General features: G+C 47.9%; 1 protein-coding gene across 3 annotated transcripts in view; it reads left to right on the plus strand.

The window, feature by feature from the left end:
• The window catches only part of SYNPO2L (synaptopodin 2 like), a 41,741-nt gene extending 33,053 nt beyond the window's left edge, over positions 1-8,688 (plus strand). For all 3 annotated transcript variants that reach the window (XM_074874653.1, XM_074874652.1, XM_074874655.1), the window contains one exon: positions 2,066-8,688. In XM_074874653.1, coding sequence (XP_074730754.1) covers positions 2,066-4,404 — 2,339 coding nt within the window. In that variant the 3' untranslated portion in view covers positions 4,405-8,688. The remainder of the gene's footprint in view (positions 1-2,065) is intronic.
• Positions 8,689-14,212: the final 5,524 nt, after the last annotated feature.

The following is a 14,212-nucleotide window of genomic DNA, read 5'->3' on the forward strand; positions in this document are numbered from 1 at the left end:
TCTTGGTTCAGCAAGCCGGAGTCATTCTGTAAGGGAAGCTTTGAGAGAGCCTTCACTTTGCAAGTGCAAGTACAAATAGTGAGCCATTTTTTTCAGCATTGATTTTGCTGTTTCCAGTTTTCTGGGTGCAAAGGGGAGGAATGGACTGTGCATCCCTGTGAGGTGATCTCAAGCTACAGAAGTCCCCTTGCTGAAATCCCAAAGCAGTAGCATGTGCTATGGAATGGCTGCAAACCTTGAGAAGAGTCTTTCCCTGTGCTTATCTTGAGCTTCCTGGAAGGATGACTGCTCTGCTAATCAACACCTTATTTTCAGCATGGGGTGAGAGAGGGAAGCTCTTCCTGCTGTGGTTACACCGGTGGAATGATGACACCTGCCACAACTGTGCAACCTAGCCAGGTTTTGGGGGACATCTGCAGTCCTCAGGAATCCTTCTTAGTATCCTTCTTAGCTAAGCTCCCTGTCCCCCACTGCAGGTAACTTTGCCACATTAGCAGGTCCCCAATGAATGAATGCTCTGTGACAAAATGGTCAGAAGTGAGATCCTGATAGAACTGAGCATCTCCCATCCCCTCTTGAGCTAACACCATCCCACAGCACTGCCTGCAGCTCTCCTCTCCTCTCCTCTCCTCTCCTCTCCTCTCCTCTCCTCTCCTCTCCTCTCCTCTCCTCTCCTCTCCTCTCCTCTCCTCTCCTCTCCTCTCCTCTCCTCTCCTCTCCTCTCCTCTCCTCTCCTCTCCTCTCCTCTCCTCTCCTCTCCTCTCCTCTCCTCTCCTCTCCTCTCCTCTCCTCTCCTCTCCTCTCCTCTCCCCCTTCATCAAGGCATATTTTTGTACCTATTTCTTGAGAATGTCAGGGCTGGGCAAGGTGCTACACATTTTTCTGACAAATTATTAGATGCAGGCAGTGAATGGATGTTTCATCTGTACTATCATGCTGGGAAAAAGACAATGGTAGTAATGAAAAGGATGAAATTAAAGAAATCAGGAATTAGTCTATGGTTTAGGTATGTGGGGTTTTTTTTCTGTGCAAGGTTAGAGTTTATTTCTGTCACTTGAACACTGATTCAAGGTATGTCTACACTTTCCTTAGGGCAGCTGAGTTTGGCTTTACTACTGAATATTGTTAACCCCCTGCTTTCCCTGCATGCAAGGCAGAGAACACAATGTTCCTCCCTGGGGCTTTACTGACCACTGGGCTGGCAGAACAGGTGGAAAATGATTATCCCACACTTTCATGCCAGTGTCACAACAGGTGTTGGCTTTTCCAAGCAAGCCTGTCTAAGTGGATTCCTTCTGGCCTGGCTGATCAGTTGTGGGGGTCTAGGAGTCTTGCTCAGGAGCAAATGCTCTTCTTCCTTGCTGGGCATGGGGCAGAGACAAGGGACTACAGCAAGGGTGAAAACATGCCTCCTGCTGTTGCAGGGCTGAGGTGGAGAGCAGCGAACAGCCTTACACACAATGCTGCTGGCAAGATACTCTGACTCTGCAGCTGGCACTGCAGGGTCCAGTGCAGGACCAGCCAGACTGTGCCTGCAGAGCACCTCTCCCATTGCACACATGCATGGGTGCTAACAGTAGCAGTGGCTGCTTCCCAAACTCTCAGGGCAAGAGAGATTACTTGCTCCTGGGAATCCTCTGTATGGTAGGAGGAAGGTTTACCAAAAGCAGGGCTCCACCTTCAGGGTGATAAGTAAATGGTAAAAATTCCCAGGAGCAGGGCATGCAGTGTAGAAACAGCCTGGGACTCTTGGCCACATGCTGCAGAAACAGGAAATCCCAGGTCTGATCAGGAAACAGAGGCTGGCCGTCAGAGTAGGGGGAGTTCCCTCCCCACACCTGCATGGGCTTATATTGTGTTTGCAGGGAAAGAGAAAACTGCACTTGGGATTCTATCAGCAGTTCCTAAAGACACTATCAGCAAAGGTAGGAAAGAAAAAAAAGAGAAGGGGGTGACAGTGTGTTTCCTCATATAGGTACTAGAATACCTATAGCCATATCACTGTCCATCTTTGACCACCAGCTTTTTGATGAGCTCTGACCTTGGCTCTTTTTGTCTCTTGCAGAGCTCCACCGCCACGAGAGCATCCAAGAGAAGAACGTGAAAGAAGCCAAAACCAAGTGCAAAACCATTGCATCCCTGCTGACAGATGCACCCAACCCCCATTCCAAGGGGGTGCTGATGTTCAAGAAGCGAAGGCAGAGGGCTAAGAAGTATACATTGGTAAGCTTTGGGAGCGTTGACGAAGACCGCTCCTACGAGGAGGAAGACGGAGTTTTTCCAACTAGTGAGTCGGAATTTGATGAGGAAGGTTTCTCTGATGCCCGAAGTCTAACTAATCACTCAGACTGGGACAACACTTACCTGGACATTGAAAAGTCCAAGTCTGACTCTGAACAGAAGGAAGGGAAGCAAAAAGGTTTGAGTGAAGCCTCAGGTAAAGGAGCACGATTATTTGAGCAGCAGAGGGAACGGGCTGGGAAGTACACAGTCGAGAAAGTTCCGGCACAGAAGAGCCCCCAGCTTTCCCCAGCTGCCCAGCTGCAGCAGGGCACAGTGAACGGAGATATGCCTGTGCCACAGAAGGCAGACAGCGTGCCCCTCAGCATCCACCTGGAAGGTGTGCAAGTGCCCAGCAAGCAGCCAGCCACCCTTCCCACTCAGCTCCTGGCACCCCCTAGCCCCACTTTCTTCCCACCTCCCCCAAGCACCCCCGACCCCTTCTCTGCAAGCTCAACAAGCATGTTCAACAGGTCTGCACGGCCCTTTACTCCTGGCTTTTCTGGCCAGCGTCCAGCAACGTCCTCTGTCATCTTCAGGCCATCTGCACCCAAGAAACCTAGTGAAAGTCTGGGTGTGCAAAGCACAGTGGTTCCTCCTTTCTCACCTCTGGCTCCAGGAACACCTGCCAATGCACCAGTGGCAACACACCGCGGTCCAGTCAGCTCCTCCACATCTCTGTATATTCCTGCACCAGGAAGGCCAACACCACCACTGGAGTCACAGTCAAGAGGGGGAGGATGTGCTCCAGAGACTAAGCCTTCTGCCAACACTGCCCGGACATCCACCACCTCTATCTTTCTGTCAACTCCCTCAAAGCCAGGAGGGGAGGTGGCCTCCACAGCATCCCAGCCACGAGTGCCCGGAACAGCCTCTTCTTCTTTGTATATTAGTCCAGCACCATCACAGCACACAATAAGCAGTTCCCCTGTGCCAAAGCAGCCTTCTCCTGCTGTCTCACCAGCAATGCCACGACCTCCTTCTGAGCCCTTAACCTCCAGGGAGCAGAGAATTGCCATGCCAGCTCCCCGCACAGGCATCCTGCAGGAGGCTCGCCGACGGGGCAACAAGAAACCCATGTTCAGTAAGATTGAGGAGAAGAAGAAGAATTCACCCAACCCTGAGCTCCTGTCTCTGGTGCAGAACCTGGACGAGAAGCCTAAAGGTGACCACCCCGGGGCAGGCTTTGAGTCTGGGCCTGAGGAGGACTTCCTCAGCCTGGGTGCTGAAGCCTGCAACTTCATGCAGTCCTCTGGCCGCAAGTTCAAGACCCCACCTCCAGTGGCTCCTAAGCCTCAGCAGCAAGATGCCGGACTGGTAAATGGGGCTCAGGACATGCCTCAGCTTAAAGGCAAGGGGGCAGAGCTCTTTGCCAAACGCCAGAGCCGCATGGACAAATTTGTGGTGGAGACAACACCGAAGCCACAGTCCAAGCCCAGGACCCCCTCTCCTTCCCCTTCTCTACCCTCATCCTGGAAATATTCACCCAACATCCGGGCTCCCCCTCCAATAGCTTACAACCCAATGCATTCCCCTTTCTATCCCCTGGCAGCCAGCAAATCTCAGGCTAGCAAAGCAGAGAGCAAAGTGAAAAAGGCACCTGGCCAGAAATCAGGGATCAAGGTCATTGATGTGATGCGCCACCAGCCCTATCAATTAAAGTCAGCCATGTTCTGTTTTGGGGATCCCCCAAACCCCAGCATTCAGGAGTCTCCTGGTCAGCCAGCCCCGCAGGGTAGCTCGTCCTTCATGGCAGCCAAGCAGGTGCCTGTGAAAACAGCCAAGACCCAGGAGATTCGCCGCTTCTCCACTCCGGCTCCCATGCCAGCTTCAAGCAGCCTGGCACCCACCGTGCTTGTGCCCCGCTCGGCTACCACGTTGGATGAGCCAGTGTGGAGAACAGAAATGGCCTCTTCTGCCCCTGCTACACCAGCGCCATTTCAGGTGGAGCTCAGTCAGTCCCCTAAACCATACCAGAGCTCCCCAGAGTCTGGTCAGGCAGCCCAGGGGCCTTCCCCAAACCCAGCCTCGGCCTCTCGGTTTCAGGTGGCCAGGCCCAAATTCTCAGCAGCGAGAACAGGGATGCAGGCCAATGTGTGGAGGCCAAGCTTTGGCCACCACTGAGGAAGGCACCCCTCCCATCTTGTCCATGGCCCCGCAGAGATAGCGCTCGTGTTGTCTTTCATGTCAGCTCAGTACATTGGGATGAGTAACAGAAAATTAAGAAAAGAGAAAAAAAAATTACTCCCCTTCTGCACCACCCTCTTCCCCACCCTCCCCTTGGTCTCAGATGGGCAGCTTCATGGCAGGGCTTGCTGGCTGTGGCTACAGCAGGAGGAAGAATGTGGAGAGAGGGCGTGTGTTGTAATACACAGAGACTGGGAACTTGCACACATCAGCAACACCCACTTCTGGAGGGTGTGAATGGCAGGGGTTGTCTCACATGAGGACATGTAGGCGGTAGTGGTTTTCCTTTCCCAAGAGCTTTGGAGTCACCCCTGAATGGATGGAGACTGGGGGGCAAGAGCTTTCCAGGAAGAAAGGGTTAGAGGTGGGATTACAGTACAGAAGCCCTAGCTTCCCCATTAGACTGCTTTTCTCTGAGCCTGTCAGTCTGTACACACACATCTGTGTGTGCACACACACATGCACACAGCAACACTCAGCAGGAAGTGAAAGTAGAAGTGGGGGTTTGCCTTGGACACTTCTCCCAGGCTGCCCTCTGGAGGGGCATGGGGAAGGAGGCGAGAGAGCAGAGTGAGGGAGGGTGTTTGCACATGCACGTGTGGGCCATGTGCCCTGTGCAAGAGGGTGGACATGTGTGCTTGTTCCTCCAGTCACCAGGGCTGGGGGTAAAAGGGAGAGTCATCCTAGCTGGTGCTAAACATGGCTATCAGATCTGGGAGCAGTTTGCCAAAGAAAGGCATTGAATGGACTTGGTGCGGCTATCACAAGCTGGACAACTGCAGAAGGAAGTATCAATTTTGGAGGATACACAAAGTCAAAGCTAAACTTAGGCAGTGGCTGGTTGGTGCAAGGAAGACCCTGCAGCATTAGTTCCACTGGAACAGGATACAGATACTGTAAGTACAAAGGAGGATTGTGTGGGAGAAGGTACAGTTGGCTTTAAAAGGAGGCAGGACTGAATACGCACTTGCACATCATCTTTTTGTTTAGTACAGAAGTGTGGCTAGATTGGAAATGGGTCATGACATAAAACTTGCTGAAAACTCTGTGATGAGCTGGAAAATGGAGCCCTTTTACAGATACTTCCAATATGGAAGTGGAGGGCAGGGAAACAGAAAGTCACAAGTAGAACTTTATACTAAACGACTTAAGTATCCTTGGGGTCTATTTGGTAAGAACTTAAGTGCTCTGAGAGTCCCAGAGGATCTGCATTCACACACATGTACAGAGCTCAGTTTGCTGGTGATGCTGGAGAAACAGGACTGGTTATTCCTCGAATGTCCCAGACTAGCCTCAGACTTAATCCCTACACTAAAGGCACACAAGAAGAAAGCATTCCCTTTCCCAGGGAAGAATTCATTATACTAGTAGGGACTGTGCATGTGTGTGTGCATGTCATCTGTGCTCTGGTTTGCACACACCCCTGCCATTTGCTTTCCACCTGTGCTCCACCTTTTGCAGTAGCCACTTTTACAGTGTGAGCCCACAAGTACACCAAGAAGGCATTGCTCCTGAAGCACTGGCTCCTAAACAGCAGATGCCCCAGCTGCAGGGAAGGGGCTTGCCACCTCTTCCTGGGCAGGGGTTGCCCAGCCTTTTGCTAGATCCTCAGGAATGAGTACTGGAGGCAGGATGAGGGTCTCATAGCTGCACTTGAGATACGTCTCCATCTCATTAGACTTGCTCCTCTCCTTCAGGCAGAAGCCATCCTCTGACTGGAGTGAGCATAAACTTTGGATGTACAAAACTATAGCTTCTGGGGAGAAAAAAAGGAGAACAAATAGGGCTGATGTCAAGCAGTGCAACTAGTGTCCAAGCCAAGTCCAAGCCAAGCTTCCTCCGCACAGCTGGAGCTTACGATATGTAGTTCTTTTCACAAAACCTGGGTACTCTACTTTTTCTTGGAGGGTCTAAAGTGCTTCTCTGTGAGCACCTGGAGATTTTGCACATGTGCTCTCCCATGAAGAAAAAGAGGTCTGGAGAACTAGCTAGCAGCTCTAGTCCCGGACAAGCTTGGGAGGGAGAGAATGAGAGAAAAGGAGAAGTAATATACAATCCTGCATTTGAATCCTTCACACTCTGGCTGGGCTTGTCCTGCAGGCCTGTGTTTGCAGTGCACATTCCTGGGGGCTCTGAAACATAGGATAAGCATGCTGTGGCAGGAGGAGGACAGCACTTACACCTCACTTGACAGACTATCAGCCATAGGAGAAGATGGAGGGAAAACCTTTGGGAATGCCTTTAGTTAACGAACAAAGGGGTGGCTGAGCCAGAATAGGTGCTGCACTGGCTGTATGACATAGAGAGCAGCCAACCTGAACTGTTGAGGTGATTGTATGTGTTCCTGGAAAGTCCCAGAGGGAAGGACTTAGGACAAGGTGTCACCACAGACTTAATTCAGATCACCAGAATCTACTTAGTTCTGGTGAAGGGGAGCAGCTATGCTACAAACCTGATTTGGACAATTGCTTTCTCATTCATCCTGTACTGCATTGCATTGCCAGTGTTCCTGGAAAAAATTTCTGTGCGCTGTAGCAAGCTGAAGCTCTGTGATTTTTTGCAAACATGGAAGGAGGAGTCTTCTATTTTTCTAGGAAAGCTGTGGAAAGGAACTCAAGGACTAGCAATGCTCCAAAAGTTTGTTCTAGTCTTTTTGTGGAGGGCTGTCTGTCACTGGCTAGTGGTTTTAGTCCCTAGTCTTAGACAGACAAGCTAGCCCAGGTTGAAAGCATTACCGAACTCAGGTGAAGAGAGGGGTTGTGTGGACCAGAGAAAGGGTGCTCAAGATAACTCTGCAGTGAAGAAATAACCTCAGAAAGTCTGAATCTTATTCCAGTGTCCCTTTCCCTCAGGCCCCTAAAGGTAAGTGCTCCCAGGGCCTGAGTGTCTCAGGAAATTCATTTTGCCACTGGAGAAAAAGAGAGATCTGGCCTTAGCACATAAGGGAGATTAGAGTGGTCCCGCTCCAGATTTCTGTAAGACGCTGATGCAAGCTAAGGAGTGATGGCCAAACACTGCTGAACGTTAGATGTCAGGACCCAAGTGAGTGGAATAACTGCATTTGGCCCATCACTTCTGACAATGTAGTAGGCAGAAGATGAAAAAAGTTAGGTCCAATTGGAGAACAAATATTAAACATCAAGCAAAGAAAAGAACCAGGAGGCTGGGGTTCCTGCATTTCACTTCTAACATCCTTGGTTCAAAGCTATGTTTAGAAGCAAAGCCAAAGTAGCTTGATGGATCTCAGCCCTCCCAATCTTTTCTGGATCCTACGCTGAGACAGGACTTGATCTGCAGAAGCAGAGGGTGTTGCAGATGAGGCCTACAGTGCTTGTGGTGTATCCCAAATAAGGCCTGTGGCTGCAAGTAGCATGAGATGAGAAATAATACTGAGATGCATCTGCTAAGCTATAAGGAAGAAACCTGCACTACTGTTGGCTTCAAGCAGCTCTGCTAGTGTCTGCTCATGAAAATATTGTGGCTGGCCTGTTAGAAAGGTCACAGGTGAGGTTACGAGGAATACTTTTGAACCATATAAGCTTGTCTTGAGCCTCTCCAAATTTCTAATTCCTCAGCTGTTGAACAAGCACAAACATAAACAGTTGTTTGACAAGTTCTAGCTCCTACCTGCTAAGTTATAAGCTGCAGTAGTAGGCCAAACCCCAGTGTCCCCTTGTTAAGCATTCGAAGATGTCTGCTGGGCTCTGATTTAAAACTGCCTATCATCCCTCCTCTCTAGTACGCTGCAGGTGACACATTGCAGCTATGGCAACTCTGGGGATTTATCTTTGCTTCAGAAGTATCGGTCCTTTCCCTGTGAATATATGGGAATACTTGCCAGAGAGAACCTCAACATCCTGCTGCAGCTGAGAGGAAGAATCTCAGAAGAGACTGGAGTGAGGAGGAGTCATTGATCGCCAGACATGAGCACTGTTCAAGCCAAGATTGTCCCTCAGAAAGAACATGCTCCCTTTCTGCTATAACATCCAGCATCCCCTACCAGGCCCTCTTCCTAGAAGAGACACGTCAGTGCTGTGAAAATGGGAGCCCAGCAGCAGTGCTCTGTCCGGTGGAAGATGTGACCCCAGAAGAACAGAGTTGGCATCTTTGTTTATGGAAATACTTTTTTTTCCTTTTCTGTTTTGTCTTTTTTTTTTCCTCCAATTTATAGTCACTTTCTATTTGTTTGTGCAGAAGAATAAACTTGTGATATGCACTTTACAGGTGGCATTTTCTCATCTTCTTTGCTTGGCACCCAGGAGAAACTGCTATGTGTATAGCACATGCAATTAGCACTACCAATAAACTACTAAGGCCAGGAGAATATAAGGAGTCCAAAAAAAGGATAGGATGTCTCACCAATAGAAACACCTAAACTGGACTTAAACCCTCTATACATTAAAAAAGCCATATGCAAGCAAAAACTTAAGTGAGATCCAAAACTTTGGTACTACAGGCTACAAAGCACTCACTTACTGACAGGGTGAAGAAATTTATGGGCCAGCCCCAGCTGGCCTGCCCCAGCCCTGCCCCTCACCCTGCTCTAACCTAAACCCCACCCTCTGCTTGTAAACCTGCTATCAGTGGAAGTTTGTCAGCTCTGGTAAATCCAAATATAAACTCACATTGAATGATTCAACTTATTCCTGATATTAACCAAGAGATCAGAAAATCAAATATATCCCATTGTATTCTCAGGCACTAAGCCTAATCCTAACTCTAACCCTAACCCAATTCATGTTAAAGTCTACTCAATTTCTGGGTCCTGAGAGGTTCATTGTGCTCAGTTTAGGACAAGCGTTAGCAGGTCACCTTTCCCAAGATGCATGTCACTCACAGACAGCAATTCCCAAGCACTGCAAGAGATGCTGGGGTCAGCTGTAGGATTACACTGCAGACTCTGGACACGTGTCCAGGTATCATTTTGTGGATGTTTTCGGATTAATTACAAGGAGGGGTTCCTTATGCAGTGATCTAGAGGTTGGTTTTGGGACTATCCAGCATATTTCTGATTGATTTCCAGACAGGAAACTCACAAAGGGGCAGCGATGTTTGCTGATGCCAAACTTGAGCTTCTCTCCAACCAGAAGCACAGCTCCCAAAGAAATAAGTCTTCAGATGCACAGGCTGCAGATTAGGACTGCATCTTGTTGTGCTTAATAAAGCTGACACAGTAGGATTATGAGCTACTCCAGATGGTTTGACACATTGCAGGATGGTTGCTGTGTCCAGGGCTCTGATTAAATCCCTGTTAACCTCTACAACCTTCTCAAGTGAGAGTCATTTCTTCTCACAGCAGATCATGTCAGAAGGAGCCTGACAAACAGACTTTCAAAGGTGGAACGGGAGCCAGCCCTAAGGTTACTGGCCCAAAGCAAAGCTGAAGGATTACTGAACAGCTATGCAGTAGGCTAGGGATTAATTTGGGCTTCAGTCTGCTACTCAGAGAGTAGTTTAAAACCAGAAAATAGTAAGGTGCCTAGTGGGCACATCTATCCCAAACAATCATACCCGATGGAAAAAGAAGTGTCCAGCAAAGAGCACAGCAGGGCAAGTATGTGTCCTGAATAAGGGTATTCCCAGGCAGTACAGACCTATAGCTTCAACAGCCACTAGATGTTGCCACTGTGCTCCGAGTTACCTGGGGTTTTGGCATTCACCTAATGTGGTGTTAAGTCTGGAGGGTTTAAAATCTTAGGAAATCCTTTCTTCCTAATCTATCCTCTTTTGGCGTTCACATACAGTGTTGCTCAGTTCCACATACCAGAGAAGGCCAGCCTCATACCAGGGACTTTTGGCAGTGAGAGGCTTGCTGCAGCTTGGAGGAGATTCCTGGGTGGTAGCATGGCAAACATGCTGCCCAGCAAGTAACACACCATGGGCATACCAGCTATTTCAACACACACTCCAGCTCTGAGATCAAATCCTACATATTTCTGTTCCCACATTTCATCGTGCATTAAGCCCACTTAGAGGGAGCCTGGCATTAACTGTTTCTCTTACTGTGGTGCTGCAAACTACTGACAAGTCTTCCTGATGTCTGTGTAAAAGTGGACAAGATTAAGCATATCTGAAATATTTTAAAAAAACAAATATTATATATGATGTATTTAAAAGTAAAAAAACAACCAGGAAAAAAAAAGCACCAAATCAAAAGTTTTGCAAGTTTTTCAGAACAGATTGAATCATGCTGAAATCCACTGCTTATGAATACTTTCAGCACAGGGTCAGTCCTGGGCTGCAGGGAAAAAGGGAAGCAGGGTCAAGGTTTAATTCTCTGTCTTTGGAAAATTAAAATGGTGAAGGCTATTTGCCAGACTGATGCTGTTTGCCAGACTTCCACACGATCAAAATGTGCTCAGGAGATGGCTCTGCTGACGGCGCCTATCTTAGCTACTGCTTATGTTCATCTAGCACTGTGTAATGAGGCAGATCTCATTTGCTGCTCTTGAAATGATTTTGCAGACATCAACAATTCGAAGTTAGACCATTTGAAATTAGGTGCACAAGAATGCAGTGCAAAAATGAATTAATTTTGAAGATACAAGTATGAGAAAGCAAAGCTTTATGCAGGCTGCTCCTAAAGCCATTTAAGCAAAGGGTATATTTGGAAAGAGGGAGGTGGTCACAGGGAGATACAGACAGTTCCTTGTATGATTAAAAACTCCTCCCTGAAGTGCTGAAATGTCCTATAAGGCAGCACATGTACTACCCCACTGACCTAAGTGGAAACTCCATGTACTCAAGCAAAGATTGAATTTAGCCACCAAACCTCACCACACTCCAGGTAAATCCCCCCGCCAAACCAAAACTAAAACAGCTTATCAAGCAAGGCCTGTAATGATTTAAAACCTTGAACACTGAGTAGCATGAGTGGGTAACAACAGTAAGAGCCCTACATGAGTTCTTGTGGCAGAGATATCAGATTGGTACAATATTCCTGGTGGAAAAAGCCACTGAGCTGCTGAACCTGACACTATGTCTGGGCATATGTGAAGTCTCTGCTAGACCCACCATTGACATGTCTAGATGAGTGAACTAGACATTTCTATCTCTCAGGAGAAACTGTGCATAGAGAGGAGAAAGGAGCAGGATTTAGTTTGCAGCATGGTAACTGAAAATGGAGACATATAATTTTATTTGAAGGTAGAGTAGGAGGTGAGAATCTCAGTTAAAGATGTGCCTTGGTGCATAAGTGTCAGACTCAAGACTGCTTTATCCAAATCATCCTATAAATCCTGGTGCCATACTAATAGGATAAACCCTCTCTTACATTCCTTCTGGGTTCAAGGCTCAGGCTCTGTGAAGTACACTCCAGCTGCACTCAGGTCCTGTGTCTCACTCACTATATGTATATATGCACATGCAGATGAAAATAACCTCTGGAGGATCAGGTTTGCAAGGACAGGACTTCACATAGCACTGAATGAGGACTACGGATCGTCTTTCAAAGTGGAGGTGGCCAAGCTCTCTTCAGAATTTAAGCCTGGCAACAGCCACAGGCCAACAGCACTGAAAAACCTGGACAAGAGGTGCATCTAAACCTTGGATTTTGCTACTGGAGTTTCTGAGGAGTCCGGTAATTGGTCTAGGAACCTAAATACTACCCACCAGCACCTAAATACTACCCACCAGCATCTAGGGAATAAAGGAATCTCCCCATTTGATCATTTGAGCTTCCAGATACTATTTCTGAGCCCTGGATAAAGATCCTACCCTGTACTCTCTACTCCTAGCTTACTTTCCTTCATATGCCTGCTCAACCTGTCTCATTTCCAGTTCCTCACCACTCTGCCTACTTCTTACATGAGACCTTGACTTGGCATACAAATACTTTGTTCCCATGAGACCATAGTTCTTATCAGTCCTTGAAGCTAGACTTCAAGATCATGGCCTTGCCCCTAGCCCTGCTTGTCTCTTGTCCTTTGGACTGGGTATCCACAGAGGAGTCTTGTCTCCTGGAACTGGCTCACCCTGAATTGTTGTCAGTGCCTTGTTCCTTGTCCTAATCACTGGATACACCTGCTCATATCCTGATCCTCATACACCATGCTAGACATGCCTTTCCTTCATCTGCTTGCTATTGCTTTTCCCTAGTCCCTCTTGAGTTTTCTAAGAGGGCTCACATCTGTTTCCTGCTCACCTCCAATTACCAGCTAGCCATGGGGTACTCTTCTCCCTTCCAGTCAGCTCTCTCCCTGCAGCTGCCTGCTGGAGCAGCTGCAAACCCCTGGGGTAGTAGGAGGCAGACGAGCAGCAGTTCATGCTCGTGGCAGGGAAGAACCACATACTTCCCTGCTACATCATCTTTCAGAGTTACACCATGGCCCAAAATCTAGCAGGTTTCCACATGATATCCATCTGCCACAAACTGTTCCCCTAAGGTGTAATCTGTGCTCAGGAAAGCAAAGGAGATGACTGGAGAAATAATACAGCAGCTATAAATTGGTCTCCAAACAGCTGCTGGAAGCAAGTAGAGAGGAGGCAGTTTAGCATCACTCTAGTGGCTGCAAGAAGGTGCCACACAGTGTTAGCTGCACTTCTTAGCTTCTCACCCCATAATATAAATTACATTCATTTCTTAGATAATTATCAAAATGGAGCTAGAAACTTATTAAAATTAAGAGGTAACTGTACCTCATGCCTTTGGGAAAAGAGAGGCAAAGGACTGCTGATTTTAAGCAATATAGCAGCACATTGTGTCTGTTCTCACTATGCTCCCCCTCTACATGCCATCACCTTGTGACAGGCAATAGCTCCCTTGATAAATAGGGTTTAGAATGCAGGGAATGGAATAGGAGAGCGGTATCTCAAAAACCACAACTGGACTTCACAGCAGGCACTGGGCATTCTGGGCAAATGCCCAGCATGGTGCTAAACCAATCCAAGAGAAACAAATGTGGTGAAAAAATACTCCTCTTTGTACAACCTGCAGTGAGCAGGGCTTGGCCAACACCAAGAGACCTGCTCCTCTGTGGCCACCTGCACATGCGGTGGTGTGGACAGATGGTCAGTTGTGATAGTAGCATCTGACACCCTCCAGCTTTGTGCAGATGTAAATGCCTTCACCAGGCGTGAAGCTCTGTGACCATGCCCAGAGCAGACAGTGGGTGTTTACAGTTCAACTGTGCTACCCCCTACACCTGTTTTACACTGGCACAGCTCCGGGGAGTTACTCCCAAATCACCAGCATGGGAGTGTGAGGGCAGGATCCAGGCTGTTGAGGCCCCGTGTATCATTCTGGTGTATCTGCAACACTCTTTGGATAGTGGAAAGCTTACAACATGGTGTTACAGTAGATATGAATGAGGGAGAATAAGAGCTCTCCTATAGGCACAATGTGAGGTATACATAGAGGTTATATAGATGCAAGCAAGAGGAAGATGGGAAACTTTAGGCCAGGAGACTGCCATACATGCCCTGATTCCAAGCAGGGTATAAAGGCTGACTATTGCCCATAAGTATGTTACAGCACTCATACAGGGTCTTCCAAACAGTACTGGGGGTTAACGCATTGTGCTGTCAACCCACTTATCACACTGGGAAGTTTTATACACATTTGGTGCAAGCAAAAACAACTAAAAAATCTATAGAAAAAGGGAAAGTGACTGTCTCCTGATGTTCCTTTGTATCAGCCTCAACCTTGCTTGCAATTCTCTGCACAGATGATTTTCTACTACAATCACAGCTGTGTTTTGGTTATTTTTCCCCCACTAGACTCTAGTTTTATTCAGTGAACAACTTG

The sequence above is a fragment of the Strix uralensis genome, chromosome 7 (assembly GCF_047716275.1).
Source record: "Strix uralensis isolate ZFMK-TIS-50842 chromosome 7, bStrUra1, whole genome shotgun sequence".
Classification (NCBI taxonomy): domain Eukaryota; kingdom Metazoa; phylum Chordata; class Aves; order Strigiformes; family Strigidae; genus Strix; species Strix uralensis.